This window comes from Phoca vitulina, unplaced genomic scaffold (assembly GCF_004348235.1).
Source record: "Phoca vitulina isolate PV1807 unplaced genomic scaffold, GSC_HSeal_1.0 scaffold79, whole genome shotgun sequence".
Lineage (NCBI taxonomy): Eukaryota > Metazoa > Chordata > Mammalia > Carnivora > Phocidae > Phoca > Phoca vitulina.
This window is the reverse complement of record NW_022589782.1, coordinates 6,279,439-6,291,507: the sequence shown is the minus strand read 5'-3', so window position 1 is coordinate 6,291,507 and position 12,069 is coordinate 6,279,439. Positions and strand designations below refer to the sequence as shown.

The 12,069-nt window shown below is 44.5% G+C and overlaps 1 protein-coding gene across 1 annotated transcript; it reads left to right on the top strand.

Moving 5' to 3' along the window:
• The first annotated feature begins 698 nt into the window (after positions 1-698).
• Positions 699-9,860, top strand: ZNF394 (zinc finger protein 394). Its single transcript, XM_032394099.1, has 3 exons — positions 699-1,311; positions 3,480-3,615; positions 8,779-9,860. Exons 1-3 carry the CDS (start codon positions 859-861, stop codon positions 9,858-9,860), a joined length of 1,671 nt encoding a protein of 556 aa, XP_032249990.1. The 5' UTR covers positions 699-858.
• The last annotated feature ends 2,209 nt before the right edge of the window (positions 9,861-12,069 follow it).

Below are 12,069 nucleotides of genomic sequence, written 5' to 3'. Positions count from 1 at the left end.
AAAATCTTAAAGAAAATAATAAAATAAAATATGTCTTCAGCCCACATGGACATTTTAAGCTTTAATCTCCTGGGTGAAGTCTTTCACCGTACCCTCCCCATCAGCCATGACTGATTATTTTCACCCCGGTCATACAAATGTACTGTTCATACATGCCAAAGTATTGCATTTACCACCCTGTCCTGTAACGATCTAAGTGTCTGACTCTCTTAGGAGACTGAGGATAGAGACTATGTTTACTCAGTTTTGTAATTATAGTGTCAAGCAGGATGCCTGGGCGTGTAGCAGTTACTCTACAAAGCTTTCTTGTATAAATACCATATGGATGGATAATTGTTTACCACGCACTGTACAGTTAGAGTTTTATCTTTTCCTGCAACAAAATTTACAAAACTTTATTCACGGACAATGTGTTTAAAAATGACATTCAAGTTGTAAAATGAGAGTATCATTTAGTTCTGTTGAGCTAAACGACTGTAAGCCCCTCCAGGAGGGTACCCACACAGTATCTCTGGAAGGGGCGGGACGGCAAACCACCGAGATGGACCTCACTCCTCCGGGGCGCCTAGAGAGGCCCCGGAAATGCCCGGGAGGGAAGGGCACTGCAGGGAGTCGGTGACGCACTTCCGGCCTGGTTTTTTAGTACTTTTTGTCACTAGGCGTAGCGGATTGTGGGTGGAATACCTGCGGGTGGGAGGAGTACCGGAGGGGTCGGGCAGGGTAGGGCCCCGCTGGGGACGGGATAGTCGGGAGCCGCTGCTCTGGGGAAGTCTGATGAGTTCTGGGGCTTTTTGCAGGGTTTGCTGTCTTGTCCCCTGAAGGCAGAACTCCGGGAAAGTCAGCACGCGCCGGAGGAAGATGAGTTCGAGCTTGACCGCGAGTCAAGTCCCTGACGCTGAGGCAGGAGCCTGGATGGCAGCTGCGAGGTCCAGGGTCGCCGCGCCGTCTCTGCGTGATGGGCTTTTGATAGTGAAAATGGAGGAAGACTCACCCGGAGGTCAGGAGCCCGACGCGCCTGGGGACTGTCAGGATCCGGAAAAGTCGCGACAGCGTTTTAGGCGGTTCCGTTACCAGGAGGTGGCTGGACCCGAAGAGGCGCTAAGCCGGCTCAGGGAACTTTGTCGCCGGTGGCTGAGGCCCGAGATGCACTCGAAGGAGCAGATCCTGGAACTGCTGGTGCTGGAGCAGTTCCTGAGCATCCTGCCCCAAGAGCTCCAGGCTTGGGTGCGGAGGAACTGCCCGCAGAGCGGGGAGAAGGCTGCGGCCGCGGTGCGCGCTTTTCAGAGAGCGCTTGATGGGGCCTCACCCCAGGTGAGGAGTGAAAGTGTTCTGGTGGCGGGGGTGTAGGGAATAGAGGTATACGGGATGCTGTGAGTTTCAGACCTTCTTTCCTTACTACATTTTGTCCTGACTTCAGGATGTGCATGAAACTTTCTTTTCGTAGGAAACAGTGACAAGTAAATCTATCCGGGAGATGATCCTTGAGTTATAGACCTCTGAGCACAAAACCAACGTGGGAGCATTGTTTACCCATTGTAAGACACCCTGTTGTCTAACTAGATTATTTGGGGAAGAAAGGTGACAGGTGGAACGTGGCTTCATGTCGTTAACTACTTAGGCTAGAACAGCAATTCTCTACCACTTTGTTTTACTTTTTAGAAGTTTAGCGACCCCCGTCCTCCTACAGTTGATAACGGTATTCCAGAGAGGCGAGAGGGCTATAATGGAGTTTACTGATCATGCCTATGTGGTGAAGCCTCCATAAAAATCCCAATAGTGTGAGATTCAGAGGGCTTCCAACTGGTGAACACATCCTTATCCCCAGACGGTGAAAAACCCCAACTCTTTGGGGACAGAAGCTCCTGGGCTCCTGACCACCCAGATCTCACTATGTATTTCTTCGTGTGGCTGTTCATCTGTATCCTTTATCATATCTTTTTGTAATAAACTGGTAAATCTAAGTGTTTCCCTATGTACTGTGAGCTCTTCAAGCAAAGAGTCGAATTGGTAGGGGGAGGTCATGGGAACCTCTGATTTGTGGCCAAGTCAGACAGGAATTGTGGGTAACCTGGAGACCTACTACTTGCGGTTGGCTTCCAAAGTTGGGAGGGGAGGATAGTCTTGTGGGACCGGGCCCTTACCCTGTGGGATCTGACTCTATATCCAGGTAGATAGTATCAGAATTGAGTTAAACTTTAGGACACCCAGCTGGTATTACAGAATTGCCTGATATGTGAAAACCCCTACATCTGGTGTCAGAAGTGAAGTATTATAGTGAAAATATTCAGAGTATTGAAAGTAGAAGAGACACACAGGAGTGTGATTTTCCTTTACAAGGAAGCAGAGGCAAGGCTCAGGAAAAAACAAATTTTATTATACTCAGATCTTAGAAACAGGAGGCACAGCATGACACTCAGAGCTTCCTGGGAAGGACACTTGGGGTGGTCAGGAGGCAGAAAACTGGAGGAAAGGGAAAGGTTTAGGCCAGAGCCTGTACTGAGGTTTCCCAGGGAAAGACAAGGCAGGGCAGGGGGAACAGTTTAGAATTGGTTGATTTGAATAATTTCAGCAGTCTCTAACCTATAGGGCTGGTCCCTAGTTGGTTTGACACCTGGTTCTAGAATGAAGAAGATAGAGTATGCAGGCAGGTAGAGGAGGTATGGCTTGAGATTAAGTAGTCTTGGCTGAGGCTTTTGCTCTAAGAATTGACTAGTTGTGGGAAGGGCAGTCTCCCTAGCCAGAAAGATTTTTTTTTTTTAAGATGTCAAAACTTAACATATAGAAAATTTAAAAATATATTTCCCTTTCCTGTCGTTTAGTGAGAGATCCTTAGAGTCCATTTGTGACCCATCACTGAAACCTAGACTGACATCTCTCCACACCAATGTTAGAACCTTCCCTTTCCAAGAACTGTGGCTTTACCTTCTGTGAATGGTCAACTTACATTTAAATAAGCTACCTCAAAAGATCATCTTGCTGGATAATTATCTTATTGTGCAATGGTCAAGGGAAGGGAAAGTAAATTTTATTGAACACCTGCTGTCAGTGAGCTACCTTCACCTTCTTAAATTATTTGTATGCATTTCACACATGAGGTAACCGAGTCTCAGAGGCAGCACTGCAATTTGGGACTTCCTGCTTACCTGTATATTTTTAATCTATATCAGATTTCCTATTTGATAAATCACAGTGATATAACTCAAAGATTTTGCTCTTTCCCCACATTAGTGTGGACAGTCCACAGAAAAGCTTTTCAGGATTGCAAGAGAATTTCAGCCTCTGTCTTTGTTCCTTTGAAACTCCAGTCAGTACAAGACTCACTGGAAAAGACTCAACAGCCATGGTTGTTAACTTGATTCCCGGGGCTTTCTGCTCAGTGTTTGCAGACTCCTCTGGAGTCTGGTCTCATCCTGAGATGAGTGGTCACTTATGCTGTCCTGGGACAGCAGGCACTGAGTAGAGGTCTCATGTTGTTTCAGGAGTTGGTGACGGTTGAGAATATGGCTGTGTCTCTAACCTGGGAGGAGTGGGACCGTCTGGACCCAGCTCAGAGGGACTTCTGCCCGGAGAGCGCACTGAAGGACTGTAGAAACACGGTCTCGCTGGTCTCGCTGAGTAAGTGCTGACTTTGTTTCAAGCTGTGTGTGATTTGTGGAGGGCCAGTCACACACCCAGGTTGAGATCTGTTAGCATCTCTTTTGTGACCCAACAGGACCTTGCTGTTCTGTATTGTTAGATGATAGATTCAGCTTTTTATTTTGGTTCATTTTAAATAAAATACATACAGAAAAAATATAAAAAATATAATGGGCACCTGTGTATCTACCACCCGGGTTTATCAAATTCTAATATTTCAGTATTTTAATATATTCCTGTATGATTCTTTTGCACCTTGCCTTTTTTTTTTTCAGCGTTACATTTTTGGGATTTATCCATGTCGACACATGTAGCTCTCGTTCAGTCATTTTAACACTTGTCTATTTCACTGTATGAATAGTGCAGAATTCATTTATCCACTGTCCTATCAATGGACATCAAAGCTTCTAGTTTTTCACCGTTACAAATAGCATCACATCAAAGATTCTTGAATCATTCTGTGTTCATTTATAGGAACTCCTAAAGAGAGTAGACTTAGGCATGTTTGCCCATCTTGCTGTTCAGGACTATAACCAGTTTGGGCTCCTACCAGCAATATGTGAGAATTCTTTCTCTGCATCCTTGTCAACATTTGCTGTTCAGCTGATGGCGTGATGTCGTAACACAGTAGCTCACATGTTCCTTTTGAAATATTACATTACATCACACATCTGCTCAGAACCTGCATTGGTTCTGTTTCACGCAGAGTAAAAGCCTAATGTGACAAGGCCCCGTCACCCTGCCCACTCCTCTCCTACTCTGCCCCTCACTCACCGTGCTTCAGCCCCACTGACCTTGCCGCTCTTTGAACATGGTGGGCATCCTGCCTCCTGTTCTTTCTCTATTTGATCCCTCTGCCTGGAATAATCTTCCTCCAGATCTCCACTAAGCAAACTCCCTGACTTGTTTCAAGTCTTTGCTCAGATTTCAGTCTTCAGTGAGGCCTGACCTGACCATCGTGTTTAATACTGCAGTTTGCCTTCACTGTCTCCTTCTCCCACACTGCTGACTGATCCCTTAACTTCCTCGACTTGGTCCATAGCATTTGTCACCCTCTGACTTCTTATATAATTTATGTTATGTTTATTTTATTGTCTGACCGCCCCTTCTAGAATGTAAACTCCACAAGGTTGGGGGGATTTTGTCTGCTTGGTTCTAATATATCCCAAGCCCTTGGAATAGTGCTTGGCACACAGTAGGCGCCTAATAAATACTAGGTGGATTAATGAATGAATGGTATCTTATTGTTTTAACTTGCATTTCCCTGATCCCTACTGGGTTAAAGATCTTTTCAGATTTTTGTTTGGAACATTCTATGAATTGCCTGTTTATATCCTATCTCCCTTCCTTTCCTGTGTTATTTTTTTAATTGCTTTGTGGCAGTTCTTTGTATTTTTGATATTAACTCTTTGTTGTTTTACTGGTTATATAAGTGGCTTTTCTTTTCACAATGACATCTTTAGTTATATAGAATTTAAAAATTTTAATATACGGTTGACTCGTACATGCAGGGGTTAGGGGTACCAGCCCCTTCCCCCCCACAGTCAAAACTCCACATATAACTTTTAACTCCCCAAAAACTTAATTACTCATAGCCTACCATTGACTGGAAGCCTTACGGATAACATAAACAGTCGATTAACACGTATTTTGTATGTTACATGTATTACCTACGATGTTCTTAAGAAAATCATAACGGGGGCACCTGGGTGGCTCAGTCGTCAAGCGTCTGCCTTCAGCTCAGTTCATGATCCCAGGGTCCTGAGATTGAGCCCCACATCGGGCTCCTTGCTCAGTGGGAAGCCTGCTTCTCCCTCTCCCACTCCCCCCTGCTTGTGTTTCCTCTCTCAGTGTCTCTCTCTCTGTCAAAAAAATAAATTAAAAATCTTAAAAAAAAAATGCATTCAACATGCACAAAAAAAATCCTTCTTAAAGAAAATCATAAGGAAGAGAAAATACTCTTACAGTATTGTACTCTCTTTACCAAAAAAATCTGTACATGAGTGGGCCTGCACAGTTTAAACACTTGTTCGAGGGTCAGCTATGCTCAGATTTTTCAATCTTTTATTTGGTGGTTTGTGTTTTTCCAATCTTAGGAAAATACCAGGCCCTTCTCAGTCCTGATTCCAACTTTGCAGAGACAACAACTTTAAAATCTTTTATTTGTTTTTCACTAGTATTTATTTTCATAGTTCTAAATAGAACTCTTATTGGGCTATTTTTTCCCCGATTTCAGGCAGTATCTCTTGACTGTCTCCTGAGGAAGACAGGAATTATGCCTCCCAACACACACACATGCACATTTAGCTGTCTGTAATTCTCTCATTATAGTTAAATCAGTCCTTTTGTATATCGATGTATAATGTTTCAGTGTTCCACCTGTGAAAATATTATCTGTATTCACTCACGTAGCTTATATGATTATATGTCTTATTTTACAACTTTTAGTGTTGCTTTTCTTTTTTTTTTTTTTTTTTTTAGTTTTGCTTTTCTAACTATTGAACATGAGATCACGCACAGGCTCCCTGTTAGAAACATAAAACTCTATGTTCAGATGTATCAGATACACCATCAGTTTCATACTTCCCTTGGAGGAATCCTCCAGAAGCTTCTTCTGCTCCAGTGTGAATGGGCTTCTCTCCAGGCTTGTTACACAACTGTTGTCCCCAAAACCTTCTTTCACTATCACCCTGGAATTCCTTTTCTCTTTCCTGGACCCCGTACCATTTTCGTCCTTGGTTTACCTACCTCAATTTGATGGAGGACATCTTCCAGTATCTTCTAGAGAACATATACTCAGGAGCTTAATTTTTTTGAAAGTTTGCGTGTCTGAAAATGTCTCTATTCCTCTCGCACATCCGGATCATAGTATGGCTGGATTTCCCATTAGAAATGATTTTACCGACAGGGTTAATGGGTGGCTCAGTTGGTTAAGCATCAGACTCGACTTCGGTTCAGATCATGATCTCATGGTCATGAGATCGAGCCCCACGTCAGGCTCTGGGCTCAGCATGGAGTCTGCTTGGATTCTCTCTCTGCCCCAACCCCTGTGCACACTCCCCTCACCCTCTCTCGAATGAATGAATGAATGAATGAATGATTTTACATTTTGAAGACTGAATATTCTGGCTAGCTTGCCATGTTGCTAGAAGAAATTGGATGCCATTGTGATATTTTATCCTTGGTGTGTGATGTTTGTTCTGCATAGAAGCCTTTAGAATCTCTTCTTTATTCCTGCTAGCATAAAGTTTCAGAATGAAGTGACTTAGTGTAAGGGGTTTTTTTTTTCATTCATTTTCCTTGTAACATAGACACCCATGTCTTTGAGTTGCGAGAAAATTTTTATAGTATTTTTTTTATATACTTACCCACCTGTTTATTTTTACGTCATTTTTTTCCTGTTTTCTTTCTGGGATTTCTTTTATTTGGTTGTTGGAACTTGTGGACTGATTGCATCAGCTTCTTCCCTGTCCCTTCTTATTTCTTTTTTTTAAGGTTTTATTTTTAAGTGATCTGTACACCCAACCTGGGGCTTGAACCCACAACCCTGAGATCAAGAGTCACATGCTCCACCAAATGAGCGAGCTAGGTGCCCTCTGCAAAAGCTTTTTTTATTTTGATATAATCCCAATTGCTTATTTTTGCTTTTGTTTCCCTTGCCTCAGGAGACATATGTAGAAAACAGCCAATTCAGAGAAATTACTACCTGTGCTCTCTTCTAGGATTTTTATGGTGTCAGGTCTCACATTTAGGTCTTTAATTCATTTTGTGGTTTTTTTTTGTGTACGGTGTTAGAAAGTGGTCCAGTTTCATTCTTCTACCTGTAGCTGTCCGGTTTTCCCAGCACGGTTTATTAGAGAGACTTGTCTTTTCCCCCATTGTATACTCATGCTTCGTTTTGTCATCAAGTAACTGACCACACAAGTGTGGGTTCATTGCTGGGCTCTCTATTCTGTCCCATTGATCTGTGTGTCTGTTTTTGTGCCAGTACCATACTGTCTTGATGATGACAGCTTTGTAGTGTATCTTGAAATCTGATGTTGTGATACCTCCAGCTTCGTTCTTTCTCAGCATTGCTTTGGCTATCAGGTGCTGTTTTATTTGGGAATTCCCATATGTTAGGCCTGGGCTGGCAAGTTTTACCTCAGAGAGATTTATTCAACAAATATTTTGAGCATCAGTGGTAAGCCAGGTGCTGTTCTAGGTGTTGGGGACATAATAGGGAATAAAACCTATGAAATCCCTGCCATAAAAATCCCTTCCCTTTCTGCCTGGAGGATGTCGGCTTCGGAGCTCACAGTTTGGGGCATGAGCAGGGAACAGTGCACTGAGCTTCTCCCAGCTGTGTGTCCATTTTCACTTGATTGTCCTGAGAGGAAAGTGGTCCCTGTCCCCTGTTCTCAGCTGTGCCTGACATCCCCAACCCAGAACTTATCTGGTTCAGTCTCCCTGGAGGGTAAGCTGCAAAAATTCTGGATCGGGGTGGAATCTGGTGGCTTGACTGCTCCTCGGTAGACTCTCAGTCAGTCTGAGATTTGTCTCCCACCCAGACCCTGCCTCCAGACATTGAGGGCACGTGGATAACTCATCACGTGACTAGAATGTCTCTTGTTAAACCGTCCTTCATTCATGGGGTACAGGCTGTCCTGCCCTTTTTTTTTTTTTTTAAGATTTTAGTTATTCATTTGACAGAAAGAGAGCACAAGCAGGGGGAGAGGCAGAGGGAAAAGCAGGCTCCCGATGAGCAGGGAGCCCGATGCGACTCGATCCCAGGACCCTGGGAACACGACCCGAGCCAAAGGCAGACGCTTAACGACTGAGCCACCCAGGCGCCCCTGTCCTGCCCTTCTTGACACCCCTTCCAGATATGCCTCTGTCATGACATTGTGCCTCCTACAACGGTGGAGTGGAGCAGGGGGAAAAGAGATGGGTTTGTGTGTGTAGGCACAAGCATAAAAGGAAAGAAACGGGGTTCATACTGGTAAATGTGAGCACATCTGGCAGGTTGATTAAAATAATTTAACTTGGGGAGTGGTTCATGGAGAATATTTTGGGGGGTTATTTTACTGCAGGCACTTGCTTGTTTCGCTCTTGCAAAGGGATGAAATGTCAGCCATTTTATTTTTCTTTTTAATGTTTCAGGTTTGGAAACCAGAACCGAGAACAAAGAATTTATTCCAAAGCAAGAGGTTTTAGAAGAAGTAGAGCCTCAGGGGCAGCTACAAGAAGGGTCCCACAGGAAGGTTCCCCCGTTTTCTGGGTGTGATGATACCCACAAGAACAGGGTAGAAAAGCAGTCAGAAAATCCCTCACCGCTGAAACTTGAAAATTCTCCTGAAGAGGAAGGACTCTCCAGCACCACAGATCTCAAGAATGGTCCCACGGAAGAGGGAGACTCCAAAAATAATGAATTTGGGAACAGTGCCCCGAGTTCAAACTTTGTTCCTTATCAGCACATCCAGACAGTGGAGAGGCCCGTTAACAGGCACCAACAGGGGGACAGTTGTAAACAGAGTCGAGACCTGGTAAAACGTCAGAGGGTGAAACCTCACAGCTCTGTTGACAGTAAAGAACATTCCCGCAGGGCAGGTCTTTCTGAGACCCAGCGGCAGTTCCGTGAAGAAAGGCCTTATAGATGTGACCACTGTGAGAAGAGTTTCAAGCAGCGTTCTGACCTTTTTAAACACCAGCGAATCCACACGGGGGAGAAGCCCTATGAATGCCAAGAATGCGGGAAGAGCTTCAGTCAGAGTGCTGCCCTGATTAAACACCAGAGGACACACACAGGCGAGAAGCCCTACACCTGCCCCAAATGTGGGGATAGCTTCAGACAGAGCTCCCACCTCAACCGGCACCAGAGAATCCACGTGGGAGAGAAACACTTCAAGTGTAACGAATGTGGGGAAACCTGCCGCACTTCCAACCGCTTCAGACACCAGAGGATACATAAAGGGGAGAGACCTTATACATGTGAAGAATGTGAGAAGAGCTTCAAACGGTGCTCAGACCTCTCTAAACATCAGAGAGTCCACACCGGTGAGAAGCCATATGGGTGTTCTGTGTGTGGGAAACGCTTCAGTCAGAGCGCAACCCTCATTACACATCAGAGGACCCACACTGGGGAAAAGCCTTATAAATGTCTTGAATGTGGGGAAAGCTTTAGACAGAGTCCACACCTTATCCGACACCAAAGGATCCACAGAAATAAAGTCCCACTGTTCTGACATGGCTGCTGTCTGGCTGTTTTAGTTGGTTGGTTAGTTGGTTGGTTGGTTGGTTTTTTCCATTGTCCAGAAACTACATTTTTTGGCATTTGGAGTATTTCAGTCAATTGTGGATCATATTTCCATGGGCATCCCACCCAAGACAGATCAGTCAGTCTGACTTGAGTCTCAGTACCTACTCAGATAGAGCATCGAAGTGAAGTAGGAATGTGTAAATGGGGAGCCCTTCCAAAGGATGGTCCCATGGAAGGGCCTTCTGACATGTGACAGTTCTGTCCTTGTCTCTTCCCTCTTCTTACCTCCACTTTCAGACCCAAGCCTTGCCCACTCCACTTACTTCCCTGAGAAATATTTTAGTCACTTAGAGTTGTCTTTCCTTTCCTTTTTTTTTTTTTTTAAATTATCTTTCTACCTTGATAGTGGACAGGATTTCAAATACACGATAATCCAAAACACCGTGTAAAGTTTGGTGCCATGCAAGAGGCATTCTATATTTTTTACTTTTTTAAACATTAATTTTGCAGAGTTTCTCTTCCCCATTCTAGGAGTTCAGTTTTATAACTCCTGTTGATTTCCTTTTAAATGAGAAGCAAAGGAAGGCCCCACCCAAACACACCCAGTAATTCCTGTCACTGTATCGTTTTCGAAGCTTGTTAAATTAAGGGCCCTCTAGTTGAAAACTTTTGGTTTTTGATGAAAGTCCTCCCTAAACCTTTCAGTAAGCTTTGGGTGTTGGCGGGGAGAGAGGGAGGCTCTTGTGATATCAAATAGCCTAAAACACGTTTTTTCCTGTCAAGGCTTCTTAATGTATGGGACATAAGGAAGTGCTCTGGAGCGTGTTCTGCAAAAGGTCACCAAAGGCAGAAGCTCCTTCAGCTCTTGCTTGTTTTGCGACCAGTATTCACTGACATAATACTCTGTTCATAAAATGCACCCATAGACATTTTTCCATTTGACTTCTAGCAACCCTATGAGGTAAGTAGGGACTTACGTCATTCCCAGGTAGAGAGGAAGAAATGAAGGCACACAGTTGATGCTTCAGAACTTGGGTGAGCAGGGGCACCTGGGTGGCTCAGTCAGTTAAGCACCCGACTCTTGATCTCAGCCCAGGTTTTGATCTCGGGGTCGTGAGTTCAAGCCCAGTGCTCCATGCTGGGTGTGGAGCCTACTTAAAAAAGGAAAAAAAAAAAAAAAAAGAACTCAGGTGATCTGACTGCTTGTCCAGTAACGTGAGTTTCTTCCTTGCAGTTAGCACTGGGCTCCCACCCCACCATGGCTTGCCTCTTCTCCCCGTCCCGCCTCCCCTCTGCCCAGCTGGAGCACCTCCGTGGTAGTAATGGTGGAGGGCCATCGGCTTGTGCACATGCATCATGACGAAAAACACCAGCTCTAAAAGGGTTTCAAATTTGATCATTCTTTAACTTCCCCAGAGCCATCTTTCCACCCATGTGACTGGTGAGGGAAGGATATGGGGTTGGCTTTATTGTCCCTGGTGGATTAAACGAGGCATGCCACGAAGCCTAAGCCGATCTTACCTTTCCACTTTTTTTTTTTTTTAAGATTTTATTTATTTACTTGAGAGAGCAGGAGAAAGCACAAGCAGGGGGAGCGGCAGGCAGAGGGAGAGGAAGAAGCAGGCTCCCCGCCCAATGTGGGACTCGATCCCAGCACCCTGGGGTCATGACCTGAGTCAAAGGCAGATGCTTAACCGAGTGAACCACCCAGGCTGCCCCCTCCCTTTTTTTCAAGATTTATTTATTTGCGAGAGAGAGCACAAGCGGAGGGAAGAGGGAGAGGGAGAAGCAGATTCCCTGCTGAGCAGGGATCCCGACTCGGGACTCAATGATGGAGCCCTTTTCCTTTTATTGGATATTTCAGGCATTTCTCCTCATTGTTGCAAGCAGTGCTATAGTGAATGTCAGTGTAATTTGGATTGTTCTTTAGAATCTAAGGCTAGATTCCCAGAAGTAGAATTCCTTGGTCAGTATGTGAGCTAATACACTTTCCTAGTTTCTTTCCCCCAAAGCGAGTACCAAATTACATTCTATTCTGAGTGTCCTACTCTAGCCTTGTCACCTTACCTCATCTTAATTTTCATTCCCTAAATGTTCAAAAACCAAAACTAAATTATTTGCCTTCCAGAGCTCACTTCCTTGATCCTGGATGTGATGGAACAGTAGTGCATGTCTTCTCCTTGAACCCTCCTTGA